The sequence below is a fragment of the Aulonocara stuartgranti genome, assembly GCF_965226115.1.
Source record: "Aulonocara stuartgranti genome assembly, chromosome: 8".
Lineage (NCBI taxonomy): Eukaryota > Metazoa > Chordata > Actinopteri > Cichliformes > Cichlidae > Aulonocara > Aulonocara stuartgranti.
Window position 1 is genome coordinate 11358369 of NC_138959.1, and position 18695 is coordinate 11377063.

The 18695-nt window shown below is 39.1% G+C and overlaps 2 protein-coding genes across 3 annotated transcripts; one reads left to right on the forward strand and one right to left on the reverse strand.

Moving 5' to 3' along the window:
• Nucleotides 1–438: 438 nt before the first annotated feature.
• Nucleotides 439–6226, reverse strand: ghitm (growth hormone inducible transmembrane protein). The gene is made up of 9 exons (XM_082543931.1): nucleotides 6116–6226; nucleotides 5680–5841; nucleotides 4431–4533; nucleotides 3720–3831; nucleotides 3466–3607; nucleotides 3160–3268; nucleotides 2760–2948; nucleotides 1412–1583; nucleotides 439–1300 (listed from the first exon to the last, which is right to left on the reverse strand). The coding sequence occupies exons 2-9, from the start codon at nucleotides 5809–5811 to the stop codon at nucleotides 1213–1215; spliced, it is 1047 nt and encodes a 348-aa protein (XP_082400057.1). The 5' UTR covers nucleotides 5812–5841; nucleotides 6116–6226; the 3' UTR covers nucleotides 439–1212.
• A 1234-nt stretch (nucleotides 6227–7460) lies between these two features.
• Nucleotides 7461–13930, forward strand: chst3b (carbohydrate (chondroitin 6) sulfotransferase 3b). 2 transcript variants are annotated; one of them, XM_082542975.1, is made up of 4 exons: nucleotides 7461–8012; nucleotides 9860–10156; nucleotides 11108–11324; nucleotides 11469–13930. In XM_082542975.1, exons 3-4 carry the CDS (start codon nucleotides 11245–11247, stop codon nucleotides 12682–12684), a joined length of 1296 nt encoding a protein of 431 aa, XP_082399101.1. In that variant the 5' UTR covers nucleotides 7461–8012; nucleotides 9860–10156; nucleotides 11108–11244; the 3' UTR covers nucleotides 12685–13930. The 2 variants fall into 2 exon arrangements, with proteins under 2 accessions (XP_082399101.1, XP_082399100.1); XM_082542974.1 differs by lacking the exon at nucleotides 9860–10156.
• Nucleotides 13931–18695: the final 4765 nt, after the last annotated feature.

Below are 18695 nucleotides of genomic sequence, written 5' to 3' on the forward strand. Positions count from 1 at the left end.
TGTCCAATGGAGGGACATGTCACTGTGACAACCAAGAAACCACAGCTGTAGAAAAACTGTTGTATTTTAACCCAAACTGATCTTTTTCTAAACCTAAATGAGTAGCTTTTAATTCCAAAACTCCACAAAGCCATTTCCCAACACTAACCAAGTTCTTTGTTAATGTTTAAACTGAACCGAGTTGTTTTCAGTGCCCCAACTAACATATTTGGAATAAATAAATATAAAATACAATGAATGTTTGAAATATGGAACATGCCATGAAATTCATGTTCTGAATGAGCAATCAACAGATTAGAGGTCATGACAATTTTACAAACTGCCATGACAGTGTGTACAGCAACGGAAGTAGAAGCACTCCTGTAGAATGTCCTTTTTCAGTATCATACCCTGAAATATAAACCACATATCCATTAATTGATCATAATTAACTCGTAATTACTTGATCAAAACAGTTTATTAATATGCATTATTATAATGCATATACAGCACACGTATAGTTATTTGACTGTGGGCAGTATTTCATGTCACTTAACTAAGTTATCCTTCCCAATACGTTATCCAGTGCAGACAAAATTCCAAAAAATCTCCATCAGCAACATGTGCCAAAAACATCACATGGACATATTTACTTTGTTTAAATTACTTTTATTCCCCCCCCCCCCCAAAAAAAAAAAAACACATTACGAACCTCTTTAACCCATTACATAAGTGCTATACCAGAGAATTTCTTCAGCAATTACATCCAGCACAGTCTGTTTATTGTACTGTGAATGTGGACCAATCTATGGTTGACATATGTGGCCTTTTGGTTGTTTTGTGACATTTTTCTGTATTTTCACTCCAAATAAAACCTGAAACACCACCAAGTGGAAATAAATAGAAACCAGAGAATAATACAAATGACTTCTGAGGGATGCAAAATTAAACTGACAGATTTAACTCATCTGTTAAAGCGCCCCAGGATAAACCAGATACTTTCAAAAATCAAAGTAAGATCTCTGTGTTATCTTCTTTACTTTGACAGGTATCTTGTACCACACAGTGCAATCCACATCTTTACATGCTTTCAAAGCATTCATGTTGATCTAGCAGTTAGATAGGATTTGTCTCTATAAGATAACATCGGTCATCTGGTTTATGCTGCTAGCAGTAAACATGCTGTCTCAGGCTCCGTGGAAGATAAAAGTGAAGCTCGAGTCATGATGGTGTTTACTTCCTCCTGCCGCTACCGCCGTTAGCTAGAATCATCACCAGCCTGATGAAAATATTCAGTGTGTCCATGTAAATCCCCATACACCTGTAAGATTAAATAAATGTATCAGATCCACATATCGGTACAAGTAGATTACCAACAATAATCTTCAAAACCAGTTATTTTTAGTGTACTTTAATTCCTGAAGTGACTTACGCATTGATAGGGTCATATTTCTGTACGCCATAGAGTGGGTGTGTCTCTGCCTTCTTGATAACCTTCTGTGTATCATAGAGGAGGAACATACTGAACAGGACCAGGCCTCCATAGATAGCAATGGAGTAGAGCCCTGCTCCAAATGCTGAGGTGGGTGGCAGGAACATTGATCCTGAAGAAGACAAAAGAAAGTTCAAATTGAGTCTGACAAGTACAATTTCTGTGCAGCTGTCAACTAAAAGTTACAATATAGAAAACTAATAAGTAGGTAATGATACAGCTCTAATACTGCACAACACACATATGCGAGTATGAATCTGATGTTTGGCTGTAGCTTCTGTAAAAACATTTGAAACTTGTAGCTGGCTGTCACAGACGTTAACTTGGGAGATTCAATTGTTAACCACCTTGCAGTTATTTATACATTTATATTAATTCATAAATATGTCTCAACTGCAAAGTGAACTGAATTTTGAAATAACTTCTGTTTTGCTTTTCTGGACAGAGACGCACACTATCCACCCCATTTTCTATTTACTTCTTATACCCAAACTACACCGTAGGTGTACACCTTCTCTTACAAAGTATCCAATAAGAAGATACGGAGAAGACTGAGAAAGCCCTTTTACAGGTACATTTCCCAATATACATTTCACTTCACCGACTCCACTACGGTTTAATTTGAACATATGCGTTACCCCTGACAACACACAAACACTGTGCTATGTATTACTTTTTAGCATTTAATTACTGTATAGTATTAAAATGCATTTCTACACAAAAATGATATCTACTGTAATCTCATGGGAATCAAAAATCATTTGGATGAAGAAAGAAAAACTAATTTACTTATCAGATTAGGTTTTTAAGCTGTATTTATATTGTCATTATGAAAATGTCAAGCTTTGTGTGGTTCTACAGGAACAAAAACACAATAAATACAGTCAAAATCCTGCATTCAATACTTTGCTTTAGTCTTAAAGCATTTAGTGGAATGATGTGCATTTAGAAATTGTTTATCATAATATAAGTACTTCAGCACAGAACGACTTTGATGCAAAAAGGAGACTGCTGTTTAAATATGTGACACCCTATAAATAGAGTGCATTGCATTAGGTTGGAGATCAGACTTTCAACAATGAAAAAAAAAAACAAAACAAAACAAAAAAACCCCACAACACAACAACAACAAAAAAGCAGCCGCTCCCTTATACTTTTCAATGAAACCACAGAGTGAAATACAAAGATGATATTATCAGGAACATTTTCAGCCTGAATGCTCACTAGCTTGTAATACTCATAGCTATCTATAAACAGGATTGATGAAATAAAAGTGCTTTATACTAACCAAGAGAGGAGGCAAACACCACTCCAAGTCCAACAGCCAATGGCCCTCCCATATTGAGGAACTTCTCACTTGGGGCACACATTGCAACAGTAGACAGACCTCCCACGATGCCCGCGGTGTACCAGGCAGCCCTCACCATCAGAGGCCCTCCCAGGAGAGTGAGGGGGGCAATCACAGCACCCATCACACCTTATCAATTATTGAAAAAAACAGTTAAAAACAAAACAAAACGATTTCTTTTAAAAAACAAATGATATTAGTGCCATCAACTAGTGTATTGTTGAAGCAGCTTTTTCCTCTAACCTGTTCTAAGCCTGCCTTCTAGTGTTCACCCAAGGCAACTACATACCAGAGACAACAGGGCTGAGAAATTTCTTAAAAGATATTTAAAAACACAAACCTGCGTGGAGCATCCAAGCAAGATGTTTTGGCACTGGGCTGTGCTCATATGAAATTGACCTGACCAGCATGCCCGCACCAATCACAGCAGCAAAAGTTGCTCCAATTGCCTAGGTGGGAACAAACAAATCATCATATTAATAAGTTCAACGGAAAAATTCAAGCACATCAGATAAACTACGGTTTAAAAATTGGTATTTGACTAAACAAGCTCTGTAATATGTAATTCTAAGGTTAAAATAATAATGGTGCAGTGGAGTGAAAACCATTAAAAAACAAAAAAGCAAGCAAGTATTGTAAAGCTTACCAGCCAGGATCCTCTCATCATCAGACCCATTAAAGCTGGGGTCCTACTCACAGCTACAGCTGACAGAGCCGTCAGCCCAACACTGCCTGCAAAGTACATGTAGGTAGAGTGGATCCTGTCCTTCACATACTGAGGCCAGATCCTGTACAAAGATGAAAAGAAGCCTTTAGTTTGTATGATACCATCACTTTTCTACTGGTCTGCATTTCAAAATAAAATTCAAGTGCTGTTGGTAAAATAAATCCGTTACTCACATTGCTTTCTCTATGGCACCGATATCATTAGCCATGCCAAGTCCATAATAGCACAGAGCTCCAAGGCCAACTGCTGCACCTCCAGCCAGTATCATTCTCCCCATGCTATCGACTTCAGACACAACACAAAAATCATTTGAGACACAGTTTACATTTTTGCCTCAGAGGAAAAAAGATTTACTATAACAAAACCATTTCAAACCATGAAATCTCACATATTTCTAAAAATGAAGTTGCATTGCAGGATTTACATTTTAAAATACTTGTTATTTATCTAATACTCAGTTTTGAGTCCCACCCCCAGCCAATTAATCACAGGTAAGACAGTTTTTTTTCTCACCTGAATGTATGACATATGGTGTAAACAGTATGTGATAATGAAATCTCTTGGTCCCCTTTCAACACTTGTTAAATCATCTATCAGAAACCTTGGGCTAACTTTTGATTCCACTCTCACTTTGGATGTTCATGTCAAATCTCAGGTTCAGTCTTGCTTTTATTACTTAAGAAACATTAATAAATTAAGTCATCTTTGTCTTGAAAGGTGCTATACAAATAAAATTTTACTTATCTATCCATAGACATGAATAACAAAAAATATGTGAACGCTTAACAGGTCACCCTTAAGTCAGTAGACAGCATAGAATTCAGGCTATATACGAGTAGAAAATATGTAACGGTGCCAAATGAAGTATGTATCAAAGCATTTACTTTTGATGGCTGTATCAGTGGCTGGTTCAAAAGCTGCTTCCTTTAGCTGGTCTCTGGTTGTCTTTGCACGGCGAAACCCAAACCTGGCCTTTGAGGAATAACCCTGAAAGAAGAAGCAGCAGCTTTACATGACTCTTCAAATGTTGAACATGAGTTAGGGTTTCACACCCACCATCAATCAAAAGTAGGGAAGCAGCAAATACCCAGTTTCAAAAAAATACCATGTTTACATAACAAATTAGAGCAGTGGCAATCTGACATTTGCACTGTTTCTAGTCCAGCTGCAAGTTGCACCCCCTGTGATCATTAAACTTATGACTAAAATTTCTAAGGTGTTCTACCAATATTATCCAAGATGAAAAATTAAGCATAGCTGCATTTTTAGTACTTTACAAAGCAATGGTTTTTAGGCATGTTTTGCCCATACGTGCATTGACCTGTACAAAAAAGCATCCTAAATTTTTTTTTTTATTGTATTGGTTAAGAAAGGCATTATTGACCATCTGAACCGATTGCGTGTTGCTTTGCCGTCCACTCAACTTGATTATAGCTTGCCTCTACCACCTTATCAGACAGCTTCATAAAGTCGGTAGAAGTCCATAAAACTCGGTTCCAATACTATTTTGAAGGCCACAATTTTCTTAAAGCACATATGTTTACTTTCTAGGTTTTTCTTTGGCTTGATTGGCAACAATCGTAAACACCTCCCAATAAACAACGCTGACATCTGTGAAGCAGCTGAAGCCATAACATGCAAAACGATGAAAATGTGGCCCAAGTGCAACCCACAATTGATATTAAAAGCACTGACTCAGGTGTCAGCATTACTGCTACAACTCAGCCATATATGTGGTCCAGATGGCAGGTGTGCCTAAACATACAGTTTATCACAGCTGTCAAAACCAGCACATGTAATAACCCGTGTAAAAAGCCTGACTCATGACATTTGGACCACACAACAAAGATTAGGCCCAAATGTGATGGTATATTTTCTACTGACATTTTTCCTTTATTTTACTTCACTATGTATTAATTTGTTGTATAGCTGAGACGAAAGCCCAAATACTTGCCAGGAGGCACTATATTTGGGAAACACTGCTAAAAAGTCTGGCTAATGAAGCATAGAAATGCCACAAAGCATAGAAATGCCAAAAAAGCTGTGTGTGTGTGTGTGTGTGTGTGTGTGTGTGTGTGTGTGTGTGTGTGTGTGTGTGTGTGTGTGAGTGCCTGGCGACAAAGTTTACAGTACCTGCTGGGGCCTGAGCAAGGGTGAACAGGTCTTCAGGATGGGTGACCGCAGGGCTGGGGAGCCCTGAGTGAGCAGTGGTCGGAGCCCAGCAAGCGGGAGAGCCTTCAGGCACGTTAGCCTCGCCACCAACATTGTCACGATATATTACTGTCCCGTGTCACTCTAAAACACAAACACGGAGAAGAATTTTTTTTGAGAGGAATTCGTGTGACAGAAAGCTGAACTTTGAGCTAAGAGTCACAAAAACAGTGTAAAATGTGCTCTTGCACTAAAAAACGCCACAAAAATTGAGCTAGCTAATGCCGTAATATCATGCGACTAACCCTTAGCCTAACGACCGCTGAACAAACACATATTTAACTACAGACTAAATATGTCTTATCTGTTATATGATTACAACGTTCAAAATACTAAATAGAAAGTAAATGTTACATACCGAGAGAAATGTCGTCTATCACCTTTCCAGAAACAAGACGCCACGGTTTTGTAACCTTCCTGAAAATTCTTTACTTATGCGTCATCACTAAGCGACAGATTTGATGGGAATTGTAGTTCTAACGCAGTGATCCTCAATATTGCGTTAAAGACGTTATACCTTTTAAAGCATTCGGCTGATAAAGAGAAAATGATCTTAATGCGAATAAAGTACATGTAAAATTTCCCGTAAACAGCCTGCGGCTGCAAGAGTTTATTCAACAACCTATCAGAGGTTAAGTCTCCATGGCATGACAGTGTTATATAATTTGCATTATTACATCATTGTTTTTTAAAGTTTACTACTGAGAGAGTAATAGCAAAAATGTGTTATGTTGTTTTTAACCGATCAAAGAACAGTTAATTAAAACAATGCATTTTGTTTAGTAATTATTGTCAACAGTTCTTTAGAGGGTGGCATTTTCAGTGTTTATCTCTGATGTGCTCTAATCACACTGCTACCAAAAAACTGTTTATCATCTTTTCTCAGAAAAATATTTTTTTTAAAAACCTTTATAAACAACTGAATGCATACCTAACAACTCATTATGATGAGTACCAATCAGATTTCATCACCAATTAAACCCATCAACAACCTAAAGACCTAAAGATCACCAGTAATTAGAAGACTCATGATCGACACTGACTTCTTGACTTCTTAATTCAAAGTCTTTATGATTTTGTTGATTTAGATATGTCATCATGTCTAAAGGGTAGAGGTTTCTACATTTCGATTAATAGTTTGAGATCAGCACAAATTTAAAAATTCAATCAGTGGTTCCTCAAATGTCTGTTCTTGGTCCATTACTCTCGAATCTTCCTGCTCTCTCTTGGCCCTATCATAAAGAATAATAAATAAAGAAGAATAAAATATCCAATGCGGATGATACACATAACTGTGTGTGCGTGTTTACGTTTATTTTTTGTAAACTTATATTCCTCTGGGGTTTTTTGTTTTTACTTTAATGTTACTGTACATTTTAAGTTTTTTTATCTTGATATTAACCATGTTAAGTTTAAATGTAATGAAATGTGTCATATAAATAAAACTGACATTAAATTGACACTTCCATACTGTTGTGTACTCAAACCACTTTTAAAAGGTCATATGTTGAATTATTACGTTATCCATGTATGCAAAAACAATATCATCCTGCAAAGAAGCCATACAAAATTGCTCTTTAGGTTACACTAAAGTAAAAATGTAAAGTAAGATTGACCCAGCCTATCTTTAACGACGCTATTATGATATCATATCATGTAAAAGAAAACCATGTTTATTTGCAGACCACCTTGTTCTCTCTGTAACCTCTATGTTATACTTTTCTCCACTAGGTGGAGTGCTCGCCCTTTTTTTTGCGACGACATTAAAAACTAAAAAGTAAAACCTAAAACTGACCCCCAAAAGGAACACATAGGCTATTATTTAGGTAGCACCGCTATATTTAACCTATATTGTTTACCATGTCGTTTATGTGTGCAAAGTCAGCTTTTTACTTTAAAGAAATGGTCCGTGAGGGGCCGTGGCAGTGTGCCAGTGCTCCCTGAAGCTCCGCTCCTTTGGACCAAAGTTTCCCGTGTGATTCAGTGACTCGCAACTGTTGGATAGATTTGTCATTCAGATCAGCGAGCAGCCTGACCTGCAGCCCCCTCAAACATGATTTCATCTCATCTACGAGTTTTGCTCACTGAAACTAGGCCAGCCTCTCCTTTTGAATTCGATTGTTTTCTGTCATACAAGTGAAGCAGTCTTGGCAAAGTAATGGAATTAATTTCTCTCCGGAGTCGCTCTTTGAGGGAAGGCTGATCAAGTGGATGAAAAGCGGGACGCCTTCAGAGACCGCAGTTCATTTATAATGGTGGGTACAGAGAGCGGACAAGCTGTTCTTTACATATTCGCATGATATTTTAGAAATGAATAAAGAAAAACTAACACGTCATTAATAACACTTGGCTACAACGACATCACTCCAAGTGACTCGTGATTTTTCATTCAGTTTTTTTTCTTTTTTTATTAAGAAAGCATGATTTCGGTTTGTCCTTGTGACCCTTTAATGCGGCACATGATCTCCAGAGAGACTGCTGCTTCAGTCTGACTTCCTCCCCCCTTTGCCCTTCTGTCTTTTAGTGTGGCATCTTTATAAACTAACAGATAAAGTTGCCGGAAAATTAGCACAATTTATTTACAGTAAAAACCTGCCCTCTGCATAAACAACTGCATGCATATGTTTATGGCGAACAGATGTGTTGCATGACCCCCACAGCTGCTCTGAAATAACCACAATGACTAAACACACATGCATATCCCCCAGCATAATCTTAATTAATGGGGTATAGGTCATATCGTGGGGAAAATGGGTTGTTTCATTCTTGTCTATTCTATGTCTATTTTACTCAGACCTTTACCCTTAAACTAAAACCAGTTAGGGCTGCGTCCATACAACTCGAATGATTTTAGCAGTTTCTACAGGTTTGTAGCCCAAACTCATTCACTATTAATTCAATAAACTATTGGAAAAGTTTTTAGTGACTGAGTAAATAACTTAGAGTACAATATTTCCTCCGATGATTATAAAAATCTTCCCATAATGACTTAATGCAACTAAATATATACAAAAAATTCCCCACTGTAATCCCTTTATCTTTTTTTATCTATCAGAAAAATGTGTTGGACACCGCAGTGCACATTTGCAATGCAATCTCGAGCAAGATGGGTTTGGTTGGCTGGTGTTTAATTTGTCTCCACATAAGATTTACATTAAATAAGAGGCAGCTATTAAAAGCATTTGTAACAAGATGATAAATGGTGCAGTGGCAGTTTTGTTATGAGCAGATGATCAAACGTGTCATATGCCTCAGTGGTTTGTGAATATTCAAGAATGTCAGCTTCTTTTTTTCTGCTTTACCCAGCAGATGCAATAGGCTGAGATAATTGGTGTACATCTAATTTACCATATAAATGACAAAACATCAGACTACTTATTTTCTTGATGAATGGTTGATGTTGAATATTTTTGTTTATTTTGAATCATATATGAGGAGAACTACACACTCAATCCCATAGAACTGTAAGTGTTACAGAAAGAGACATTTTTGTTGCTAATCATCCTCTTGTGTCTTATTTATTAAGCTAAATCATTTTTGCTATATGTCGTAATTTGTTAATGCACAACAGTATTACACAGAGTGCACAACAGCTGTACTCTATCTTTCCATGTGCTAAATATCTGTTGGCTTGGTCAGACATTGGAAATTCATTTGCTCACTTTAAAAACTCCCATGGGTTTGAAGACTCACTCATTTAATTTGGTGCAGTTGTCTTATCTGACCAGTTCTAGATGACTTGGAACATCCACGAGCTTAGTCACTGACCCTGTGACGTCTGAATGACCTGAAAGTTTATGTTCTGCAATCTCTACCCAAAGGAAGGTTTAAACTCACTCCATGTGTAAAGAGGCCTTTGTGGTTGTGGCATGCGGCAAGGTGGTGCAAGACAGCGCTGAGTTTTCCTTCCAGTGAAAACGTGTCTCAGTATACAGGCTGTTCACCTTTTCATTACGTGCCGTTCCACGTCAACAGTGCTCTATTGGAGCTGTAAACTTCCCATTCCCACTCAGAGAATTTCACAGGGAGTGTCTAACCATTCCCCGTGTTTAGACTGCAGTCATCTGAACTGGCTTCTGTTCTCAAACATGGCCCTGGACAGAAGTTGTAACAGGATGTGAGAAGCGGACCTCCAGGTGTGAAACACAGAAAGGCAAAGACATTAAAGAATTGAGAAAACAGTGGTCATCCAACTGGGTTTCCAACAGGATTTGGCATCTTATCGTAGCCTGATGCAGTTAAATGAAAAGGTTGGCCTGTTACTTATGGATCTTAACCCCCACCTCCACCCCACAACCTCCCAAAAAACAGCAGTTTGATGATGCTTTGCAAATATCCTCCAGGTGGAGGCTGCCTCATTTGCTCTTGCTGTGGTATTGACCCAACACTAGCAGACAAGGTAAGCAGGATTATGCTTAATTCTCAAGATTAGTCAGGGATCTAAGTCAAGCTGCCATTATCTTAAAAGTGAACCAATATTAATCTTTCAAGAATGTGCAAGACATTCACAAATAGTCCCCATTAAATCCACCCTTATCTTCATTTGATTACCCACCACTTGCCCTCTGCAGACTTATAAAACAACTGAATGGCCTCCAGGCTCAGAGCACGGCAATTTATGGTTCAGTGACAAGCAGGATTTCCCCTTTCAATTCCACGACTCTGCAGTCCTGTTAGCATTTGGACTTCTATTAGTCCTTGTGTAAGATATCTTCCTGGTGTTGAGGAGGAGTAGCTGGCAATTTGGACTGTTCTGTTATCTACATCAGTGGGAGGTAAAGGATCTCACTCCAAGCCAGACAACTCTGGAGTTTTTTTGGCAAGCAGCTTGACAGCTGTGGGATTGCAGTTTAATTGACAAAATTGTCCTTGATTGCAGTCTGTACCCACATTTCTTTGTGCCCTAATAGTTGTTTATCCACTCATTTTTGAAAGCAACTTCTACAAAGACTAACTCATAAATACAGTTTGCACCATCCCTCAGACTTGCAGTGGTGGGTGGGCATGTACCTGAAACGCACTGCTGCACTTAAAGATAACAAGTACTTCCTCATGGCAAGGACTAGCTTAAATTCCAATGGGAAACAATGTGTTATACCTTTTTGTATTTTTAGCATCTTCTTATAGGTGGGTTTTTTTCTTTAGTAAGTGACTCTCATCATAGTTTTGCAGAACACAGTGGTGCTGTATGCAACTAACAAATTCAGAAATAAAAGAAGAGCGGAACCTCTGTGACTCAGCATCACAGTGCATTGTTAGGTTCCCCATTTACAAAAATAGTGTTCTACCACAGCCTTGCTCAAATGTGTAAAATTTGTAGCTGACAGTTTGATGTTCATTTCATTTGCAGAATAAAACATTTTCTACAACAGGGAACACAAATAACTGGATGGCTCTTTAAGAACGCAACTGGTGACTTGGCGAGATTGGCAGAAGCTATTAAGAAGCAGTCTGTAAAAGCATATCCAGGCTCAGCCACATCCAAGAATGAAGATCAAATACACTCTACCCATTGTCTTTTTTATGGCACTTGTTATCATTGAGAAAGAAAACAACATTATCTCAAGGTAAGTCAATTTCAATCACGAAAGGAGGATTGAATTCTTTTCTGAGCGAGATATTAGATATTAAAAAAATGCTTTAGACGTCAAGGCTCTGACTCTATGTTAACCTGAAATGTAACATGCGTTTGGTTTCTCTCATGCTTTCAGGGTGTCAGATAAGCTAAAGCAGACCCCTCAAACCTCTCAACAACCCAGCAGTTTGTCCAACGTACTGCTGAAGCACAGTAGTTTCCGTCTGTCAATCAGCAAGAGGAATGTCACGCTGATGAAGCCGCGGGTGGAGGACTACAGCGAGCACCGAGGGGCATTGAGAAGGGGTAGAAAACACATTCTCCTGCTAACCACGACTAGGACAGGCTCTTCATTTGTGGGCGAGTTTTTCAACCAGCAGGGAGAAAACATGTTTTACCTGTTTGAGCCTCTGTGGCACGTGGAAAAGATGTTGACTTTGGACACTGGAGGCACCAATGCTACAGCGGCAGCCAAAGCATACCGTGATGTGCTCCAAAAACTCTTCCTGTGTGACTTTTCTTTGCTAGAAACCTTCATCGACCCCCTTCCCGTGGACCACATCACCCCAGCCCTGTTTCGCAGGGAGTCCAGCAGCTCTCTGTGTGAGAAGTCTGTCTGCAGCCCTGTTGTCAAAGGGGTTTTTGAACGATATCACTGTAAGACCAGACGCTGTGGTCCCCTGAACCTGACAATGGCGTCTGAATCCTGCCTTAAGAAAGAGCACATTGCCATCAAGTCGGTACGAGTGCGCCAGCTCGAGACTCTGCGTCCTTTGGCTGAGGACACACGTCTTGATGTAAAATTCATCCAGCTGGTTCGCGATCCCCGGGCTATCTTGGCATCACGTATGGTGGCCTTTGCAGCCAAATACAAGAACTGGAAGGAGTGGGCCATGGGTGGAAATGTTCCTATTGACGATGACGAGGTGAGGAAGTTAAAAGGAAATTGCGACAATATCAAAATGTCTGCCGAGTTCGGCCTCAGACAGCCATTTTGGCTGCGCAGGCGATACATGCTGGTGCGGTATGAGGACATTGCTCGGTTCCCCATGAAGAAAGCAACCGAGATGTACAAGTTTACTGGAATCCCATTCACTCCACAAGTGAAATCCTGGATTCTGAAGAACACCCAGGCCTCGAAGGAGACAAGCGGAGTTTACTCTACACAGAAAAACTCATCTGAACAAGTGGAGAAATGGAGGTTCAAGCTTCCATTCAAGATAGCCCAAGTGGTACAGAGAGTTTGTGGACCAACAATGAAGCTTTTTGGGTACAAATTTGTGAGCAGTGAGGAAATGCTAACAGATAAATCTATCAGTCTCATTGAGGACAAAGTGTTCAGCTTTTTATAGATTTTAAAAAATGTTAACTCCAACACTTGATGCAGAAAATTTCAACCTTTCTAAAGCCTCTGTGATAAATTATTTTTATGAAGATCCTGATACAGAGTGATATATTTTCTGATAATGTCCTATTTAAAGTTTTTTTTACTATTTAAAACAATTTGACAAAGAATAGACTGTTGAGCAGAAAATACACATGAAACGTTTAACTATGAAAGCAACAGTCTGGAGTTTTGATAAAATCTTCACATAGAGCACATCTTTGTTTTTGCACTCTGCACAATTTCTTTTCCTGTCTTACACAAATGGTGCTTTCAGCTCGTCCTGCAAACCACTCCCATATTTGTTCCTTAGCAAATATAGAAAGTTATTAGGAAGAGCTTTTGAGCAACAATGAGCTGTTTCAAACATTTCCAGGAACCTCAATTAGTTATTTTTGTAAAGTCACTCCTTAGCAACATATGCTGCTCTTATGCCAAAGAACCTTGCAGAAACCGCTTTGTATAGCAATGCTCATATACTTGAGAGGAAATACCAGTGTCTTGCCAGGCAACTTCACTTTCGTCATTTATAGGTAATGTCCCATGATGATTTATTTATTTTTTCCATTTGCTAAACAGTCATTATGACAAAGTGTCTGAATGTGCCCCACAGGTTCTACCCCCACTATGCAGGGGTGTTTTTGCACATGTATGCTGTAGTTTTTTGTACATGAAAATGTGTTCAGGAATATAAGCACCCATCCTGTAAAACAGACTGTAACAGTGCTACTTTATGTTAACATTCCAACTGCAGCTGGTTTGCAGAATCGTGCAAAGTTTGTCAGGAGGTCTCTGTCTTTTGAAACAAGCCTCTTGGCTTTTGGTAACAGGCCTTGACGCTCTGGCCTGTCAGGCGATTTGTTGACACAGAACCTGTTCTTTTTTTTATTTTTGAAAAGAAAAAGCTTGTTGCAATAAATCTTTACAGTTGAAAAACGCTTTATTTCTGAAGAGGACATATTTTTCACATGAAAGCACTCCATCCAGGAGTGTTCAAATTCAATAAATTGTCTGAAAAAATTTTACATTCTGCTGACAGGAGCATATTGAGCATGAGCACATCCCATTTTGTCATCTTTGTCAGATATTTTTTAAAAAGAGGCTAAACAATGACAGTGTAACAGGAAGCAAATATGGCACATCACAGCCATACATACACAGATGGTGTAAAATAAAACAACACAGATGGCGTAAAATAAAACAAACACAGTAAACAGCTCTCCTGTAGAATCCCACTTCAATCAGTGTTAGCGGGGGTTTGCTTGTAGCTACATCCTGTATTTGCTTATGTAGCAACATTAATTTAGCAAAGAGTGATGAAGGATGGACACAAGTGGACACTGAAAGATTCTTTGCAGTCTTTAGAAAAAGATCACAGTGAAATCGGTGGTTTCCAGATGGTTTCCGACAATACTCTAACATCTGAAGAGACTTTGCGTGGGTACAGTGGGCACAGTTGGACTGATTGAAACTTTGACCAGATGTTGGGGCTAAATGAAAAATCAAAGCATTTATCACAATGGTGCCACCCAATGTCAGGTTCAATGTCAAGTGCATATATGGTACAGATATCTGTGGATATAAGGGACAGAACAAGTCATACCAATAGATAAAAATATGAAAATGAAATAAAAATGTATCCTTTTTTAACCATGAAGCATTCACACTATTGAGATCCTGTTTCTCTTTATTCTATCTTCTACCTTCTACCTTATTATTCTAGTTGCTCAGTTCTTTGCTGGTTAACTACTCCCCCAGTTTTCATCCGATTTTCACCATTCAAATTTTAAACTGTTCTGCTCTTTCTGCTAATGCCTCCTATATTTGTTGGTGCTAGTAACTTTTATACTATACGACACTATAAATAGTAAGCTTTTTATGCCATGTTTGACCCATTTACAGTGGGGCAAAAAAGTATTTAGTCAGCCACCGATTGTGCAAGTTCCCCCACTTAAAATGATGACAGAGGTCAGTAATTTGCACCAGAGGTACACTTCAACTGTGAGAGACAGAATGTGAAAAAAAAATCCATGAATTCACATGGTAGGATTTGTAAAGAATTTATTCGTAAATTAGGGTGGAAAATAAGTATTTGGTCACCTCAAACAAGGAAAATCTCTGGCTCTCACAGACCTGTAACGTCTTCTGTAAGAAGCTTTTCTGTCCCCCACTCGTTACCTGTATGAATGGCACCTGTTTGAACTCATCATCTGTATAAAAGACACCTGTCCACAGCCTCAAACAGTCAGACTCCAAACTCCGCCATGGCCAAGACCAAAGAGCTTTCGAAGGACACCAGGAAAAGTATTGTAGACCTGCACCAGACTGGGAAGAGTGAATCTACAATAGGCAAGCAGCTTGGTGTGAAAAAATCAACTGTGGAAGCAATCATCAGAAAATGGAAGACATACAAGACCACTGATAATCTCCCTCGATCTGGGGCTCCACGCAAGATCTCATCCCGTGGGGTCAAAATGATCATGAGAACGGTGAGCAAAGATCCCAGAACCACACGGGGGGACCTGGTGAATGACCTGCAGAGAGCTGGGACCAAAGTAACAAAGGTCACCATCAGTAACACACTACAACGGCAGGGAATCAAATCCCGCAGTGCCAGACGTGTTCCGCTGCTGAAGCCAGTGCATGTCCAGGCCCGTCTGAAGTTTGCCAGAGAGCACATGGATGATACAGCAGAGGATTGGGAGAATGTCATGTGGTCAGATGAAACCAAAGTAGAACTTTTTGGTATAAACTCAACTCGTCGTGTTTGGAGGAAGAAGAATACTGAGTTGCATCCCAAGAACACCATACCTACTGTGAAGCATGGGGGTGGAAACATCATGCTATGGGGCTGTTTTTCTGCCAAGGGGACAGGACGACTGATCCGTGTTAAGGACAGAATGAATGGGGCCATGTATCGTGAGATTTTGAGCCAAAACTCCTTCCATCAGTGAGAACTTTGAAGATGAAACGAGGCTGGGTCTTCCAACATGACAATGATCCAAAACACACCGCCCGGGCAACAAAGGAGTGGCTCCGTAAGAAGCATTTGAAAGTCCTGGAGTGGCCTAGCCAGTCTCCAGACCTCAACCCCATAGAAAATCTGTGGCGGGAGTTGAAAGTCCGTGTTGCTTGGCGACAGCCCCAAAACATCACTGCTCTCGAGAAGATCTGCATGGAGGAATGGGCCAAAATACCAGCTACTGTGTGTGCAAACCTGGTAAAGACCTATAGTAAACATTTGACCTCTGTTATTGCCAACAAAGGTTATGTTACAAAGTATTGAGTTGTATTTTTGTTATTGACCAAATACTTATTTTCCACCCTGATTTACGAATAAATTCTTTACAAATCCTACCATGTGGATTCATGGATTTTTTTTTCACATTCTGTCTCTCACAGTTGAAGTGTACCTCTGGTGCAAATTACTGACCTCTGTCATCATTTTAGGTGGGGGAACTTGCACAATCGGTGGCTGACTAAATACTTTTTTGCCCCACTGTAGATGAATAGGACCACATTAGAAGTGTGTTCGCTGATTTAGCTTGCCAGGGTGAGCTGTGTTCGAATCCCACTCATGGCAACATTTTTTTCAGTAGACAGGTTAATTTTTTAAACTCTTTTCAACCAAAAATTTCAGCTTCTTCACCTTTTTTTTTAGCAGAAAATTCAGCTTTTTCACCTCTTGTCAGCACAGATTTCAGCTTCTTCACCTCTTTTCAGCAGATAGTTCTTCAGCTGTTTTCAGCAGATTCCACTACACAGCATTCACACTGCATTTTCGCAGGAAATGCAAGTTTTTCTAGTTGAAAATGCCTTTGTCTCATTTCAGTCTCAACTCAGTTTTTATTGTTGTTGTTTATGTCTGGCCCTTTTATCTCTGAAACAATCAGCACTTGAGATATAAATAAGAACCAAGCAAGAGTGACTTATAAATGATACTGCGCTATATCTCAGTGAGCAGATTCAAGTTAATTTGGCTTCATTCTTTCACCTTTTATTTCTTCCAGTGGTACTTTGGCAGGGTGTTGCTTGAATTCCTCACAGCACTTCTAGCAATTGCCTTCCAATGCTCCTTTTCTTTTGAGTTTGGAAAGCTTTTTTAAAAAATTAGAAATCTGTACATGAAAGTAATCCACAGAGAAAAAAAACAGTCAGTAAACATTCACAGTTAATTTCATTGTTTTAGTTGTGAAACATGACCACTCACTTATTTCCCGTATGAGTGGTTATCTAAAGTGACCATTGCTTTGTTGTCATATCTAAATATTTAAGCTTTTGGTACATTATGTTTGTCTTTAAGGAGGCAAGGAGGAAGGATACTGCAGTGACAGCTGCCTTGACTTCCAGTGTGTTTACCACTGTGGGCCCAGCTATTTAAGTCTTTCAACCTAGTAATTACCCGAACTTTACATATAATGTGGTCCAAGTCATTTTTGTCCACCTGACCACACCCTCTTACAGAAATGCAGAGAGACAGTTTATAAAGACTCTCTATCTTTTTTATATTAAATAGAGAGATTTTATAAAAAAGGATCATTCATTATCCATTCCTCCTCTACTGTTGAGCTAAGCCACCTCAATGCAAGTGCATTCACTCATATTAACAGGTCATTATCTGGTTATTTTGGTCGTTCTATTTGAGTAATAAAGAGCTGCCAGGTCTGCAGCATCTGAGTCCAAACCTAATGGGTTCAGTATTCATAAACTTTTTTAGTGGAGTGACTTTATGTGGGATGTGTGGAGGGTGGAGTCACTGTATGGTTGGGGCAAATATAGAATAACCACTTTCCAGTGAATTAAAGCCTTCTCAGCCCCCCTCCTCAGCAGTTAAATAAGGGCATTTAGGTAACCACACCCTCGCACTCTGTTATATGGTGCTTTGCCACATCAACCATGAGGGGTTTGAAATATGCAAAACAACCCTGCGCCGTTGATCCGAATGATAGTGTGTTGTACGATCTGCGACAAACAGACACAAAATTGAGGTAATTCAGACATATCTCAGAGCGACATATAAAACTGCTGTAGGCGATAATGATGGTTTAGCAGGAGACATAAATCTAAATACACAGCAAATTATCTCACACTGAGGAATGCAATTCATAAAACTCAGGTTGTTGCATGTGATAATGAGTGACTACGTGAAGTGAGAGCAGAATTTCACTCAAGAACTCATCCAGTACACAACTTACTAGCTGTTAAGAGCAAAGCTGGAAGGTTTATCTGTCATTTATTGACACTCCAAAGCCAGACATTTTCCTTTTTTGTGCGCTAACCTGGGCGCTAACTGCTTTCATTTCTTTTTTTTCCACAACATACGGCCAGGGACAGACAACAGAGATCTGTGGTTGCACCACAGCTGCACTGGTGTGTCTGCTGTTAGCAATGTTTCTAAAAGCAATGTCAAAATGAAAAGAAAGACCTTTTTCTCTCACTTACATACATACATTACACATTTTTTTCACTTGCATCTATGTACGTGTCCATTGATCTTCCAGTAAGATGGTAGGAAATGCTTTATCAAGCCGTGTCATGGAAGACTTGTGAAATCACAATGTACTGAACTACTGAGCAACATTTTCAAATTTCTGCGTGACATAACATTTTTCAGCTTTTTTTTTTTAGTTTGTTTTTCAGGAACTCCATTGTGGCTGACCACAACATAAAAGCCTTTGACAGAACGGAAATTAATGCCCATTTTCTCTGGATTTAGACTCTACAAAACATGTGAAAAGTGACTGAGAGATGTGGGCATGAGCTCGCACTGTCTGACCATTATGGTCAACAGAATGTATAAAGGCAGAAAATTACAATAATTGTGATGAATTGTGGCAGCTTAAAAAATGCAGTACCCAGTTTTCAAAACAGTAAAGTGTCTAGTTTCTTTCTCTGATGTGTTTTCATAAATGTAAAAATACTCTGACAACAAATGAATTCATAAAAAAATCAAAGCAGAAGACAATTTTGGGTTGTGTT

Coding starts and splice junctions, on each gene's coding strand:
- ghitm (XM_082543931.1), bottom strand. CDS start 5,811: ATGTTGGTGGCGAGGCTAACGTGCCTGAAGGCTCTCCCGCTTGCTGGG. Junction 3,269..3,465: donor TGATGAGAGGATCCTGGCTG/GTAAGCTTTACA, acceptor GTTCCCACCTAG/GCAATTGGAGCAACTTTTGC. Junction 1,584..2,759: donor GGTGTTTGCCTCCTCTCTTG/GTTAGTATAAAG, acceptor TGTCTTCTTCAG/GATCAATGTTCCTGCCACCC.
- chst3b (XM_082542975.1), top strand. CDS start 11,245: ATGAAGATCAAATACACTCTACCCATTGTCTTTTTTATGGCACTTGTT. Junction 11,325..11,468: donor GAAAACAACATTATCTCAAG/GTAAGTCAATTT, acceptor TCATGCTTTCAG/GGTGTCAGATAAGCTAAAGC.